The sequence below is a fragment of the Trypanosoma theileri genome (genome assembly GCF_002087225.1).
Source record: "Trypanosoma theileri isolate Edinburgh chromosome Unknown TM35_Tth_46_V1, whole genome shotgun sequence".
NCBI classification, from domain to species: Eukaryota; Euglenozoa; class Kinetoplastea; order Trypanosomatida; family Trypanosomatidae; genus Trypanosoma; species Trypanosoma theileri.
Genome location: NW_021639888.1, coordinates 7,803 through 10,736, shown reverse-complemented (window position 1 = coordinate 10,736; position 2,934 = coordinate 7,803). Strand labels below are relative to the sequence as shown.

Below are 2,934 nucleotides of genomic sequence, written 5' to 3'. Positions count from 1 at the left end.
AGAATCTGATAATTGTGTGGTATGTTTTGGACCTAAAGATACTGTACTAGTACCATGTGGTCATTATTGCTTATGTGGAGCATGTGCAACAAATGTACCTCAATGCCCTCTTTGTCGTCAATCCATTAAATTTCGTCAAAGAATTTTTACGTGAGACTCAATAAGATGACATCAATTTATATATATAACAATTTTCCTTATATCATTTACAACATTGTCTGGAATAACAAATAAAATACTTAGGTCCCAATAATAATAATGGTTATAATAATCTTAATCATAATCAAACTAAAAAAAAAGGTAATGTCTCTGAATAAAGTGGTTTTATTTATTCTTCTTTTTTGTCAACACTTTATCTATCAAATAAATTGCCAAAGAGAAAAAAATTAAGAGCTAAGGAAGATCCACATGCGTCGTCTGTTGTGCACTGCGCTGCTCTTGCTGTGTTGTGCCTACGGGTGCATTGCAGCTGTTGTGCAGCCGCTACCGCAGAAAGGACAGGGTCCCTGGGATACGTACATTGTGTCTGCTCCGAAAGGTAGTATTGACAAGAGTGGAAAGAATTGGCAACCCATTCGTTTTGCTGTTTCTGCCAAAGAAATTGATAGGGTGTTGAAGTACTGTGAACAGTGGAAAAAGGATCCTTGGGCTAAAGACATATATGATGAGGATTATGGATTTATACTTGAGGTTGCCAAACACAAAGATGAGTTCTGTTATGAAGAAGAGAAAACCAAAATGACAGATGTAAAGAAAAGTACGCTTTTAAGAAAAGTTCTCCCTGCTGCTCTCAAACTACACAGTGAACGTCTGAGTGTTGATCGTGTGGAGAAGTTGGAGTTACCTTTTAATAAGACGGAGAAGGAGTATCCAGTTTTGCCTCTTTGCACAAATGTCTCAATTCCCAAAGAGCATCAACAAGGTATATCCAACGCTGATTTTATGTTGTATGTGGGTGTTACAACATCAGCTGACTCAACTAACAGCGTTAAGATTTGCAGTAAGAATACAGAGGGTCGTCCTACATCCGCTTTGATTAAATTCATCCCCATAGAAATAGATGCAACGAGGTACTTCATTCGCTTTACTGCACATGAGGTTGCACATGCTCTTGGGTTTGAAATTGAAATGATGAAGAAGTATATGGAGATCAAAGAAGAAAAAACAGGCAAGAAGGAAGTCCAATTGGTGGCATCCAACGCTCTTATTGATAAGATGAAGGAACAGTACAAATGTCCGAGTGATGAGGGTAATGCTGAAATAAAAGGAATGCCTTTGCAAAGCAAGGCGTCTCAAACGAACCCACCACATTGGAAGGGTCTTATTGCGAAAGATGAGTTGATGAGTCCGTACACCTCTGAGCCTGGCGTCAAAGATGTCAATGGGGCGTACTATACATCACTAACACTTGCTGTATTTGATTCTATGCCATTCTACAAGGCCGACTTCAACATGGCAGAATCAATGAGTTGGGGTAAGAATGTTGGTTGTGATTTTCTGAAGGGTGAAGAACAAATGAAAAGCGGAATAATTGACAATAACACCGAAATGTTCTGCAAGGAAGTCAAGTCTTCTCTGCAATGCACTTCTGATCGTTTTTCACTTGGAATGTGCTCGAAGGATCCTGGGAAAGGGGTGCAGATACCTGATGAGTATTTTTCTTTATTTACCCCAATTCTCAAAGACACTGATGATGACCTGATGGATGGTTATCCCATTATTAAACCGTTTATTACAACAAGTTGTGAGGAGGGCACGGTGGAGTACATGCCTGGCAGTATTGTGAGCAACATCTCCCGATGTCTGAAAGGTGTGGGTCTGCAGCTAAGAGAACAAAACGTAAAGAAAAAACATCTGCTTGTTGGTGATATTTGTGCAGATGTGAAATGTGATGATAACAAAGTACATATCCGCTACAAGGGCAATGACAGTTGGCACGTGTGTAATGAAGAGAACAGTGTCATAACCCCCGCAAAAGACTCGGCATTCAGCAGCGGAACCATACAGTGCCCCAAATACTCTGAAGTTTGCAATGAGAAGAAGAAATCCACTGAATTCACCATCGTGTACGACGAAGGTGAGGAAGAGAAACTAAAGAGAGAGGAGGAGCAGGAGAAAGACGAAATGGAAGTAGAGGCACAGGAAGCAGAAACGGATCAGAAAAAGAAAGAACAAGAAGCAAAAAATAAAATGGAGGAAGACAACCACAAAATGGAAGAAAAAGAACAATTGGTGGAAGAGCGAAGTCAAGTAAATACCAACTCACAACAAGTACCTCCATTACCAGCTGATGGTAAGATGAAAGAGAATCAATCAAAGCCTGCGGAGCAGTCTGCTCTTGACACCAGTGGAAAACAATCTCCTGCACCATCAAATGCCGGAAACCAAGGGGATTCAGCTGGAGTGGGTCAAGAGGATGTTTCACTTCCAGCGTCTCCCGAACCACGAGCTGCGAATGAGGAGAACCGAGCTCAGGACAGTAACATCAACAACAGCAGCGGTGCACTTCCACAGGAACCCTCTATACCAGCACCAAAGGGGCCCAACTCTGAGGCCTCCAAGGAGGTTTCTTCTGAAACCACTGAGACACCCAAGCCTGTCAAAACTGAACCCAATGCTGTTTCGGAGCAAACTTCTACCATAAAGGATGAGGATAAGAAAAATAAAACGGAAAACATTGAACAAGTGCAAGAAACAATAACACAGTCTCAACCTCAAAATGGGAACGATGAAGGAATAAATACCACAGTTGATACAACTCTTGATCCAAACAGTCCTGCCACCGATAATGAGAAGGAAGGCGGTGTGAATGCTGACAACAACACAACTAACACAACAACGAGCATACCAGAGAATGTAAGCGCATCTGCTGTTCCTGCCACTTTGACAGAACTAAACAAGACTCAGATGGGACAAGTAATAAACCAGGTGGGT

General features: G+C 41.4%; 2 protein-coding genes across 2 annotated transcripts in view; both read left to right on the top strand.

Annotated features, from left to right (window-relative positions):
* TM35_000461030 (surface protease GP63) overlaps positions 1-9 on the top strand; it is a gene marked incomplete at both ends in the record, with an annotated part of 1,578 nt that extends 1,569 nt beyond the window's left edge. The window contains one exon of the mRNA XM_029030282.1: positions 1-9. This exon is cut by the window's left edge and continues 1,569 nt beyond it. Coding sequence (XP_028878350.1) covers positions 1-9 — 9 coding nt within the window.
* Positions 10-408: 399 nt separating this feature from the next.
* On the top strand, positions 409-2,934 carry TM35_000461020 (surface protease GP63; the record flags this gene model as incomplete). Its single annotated transcript, XM_029030281.1, has 1 exon — positions 409-2,934. A coding segment is annotated over one exon (2,526 nt), but the record flags the coding sequence as incomplete, so codon positions are not given.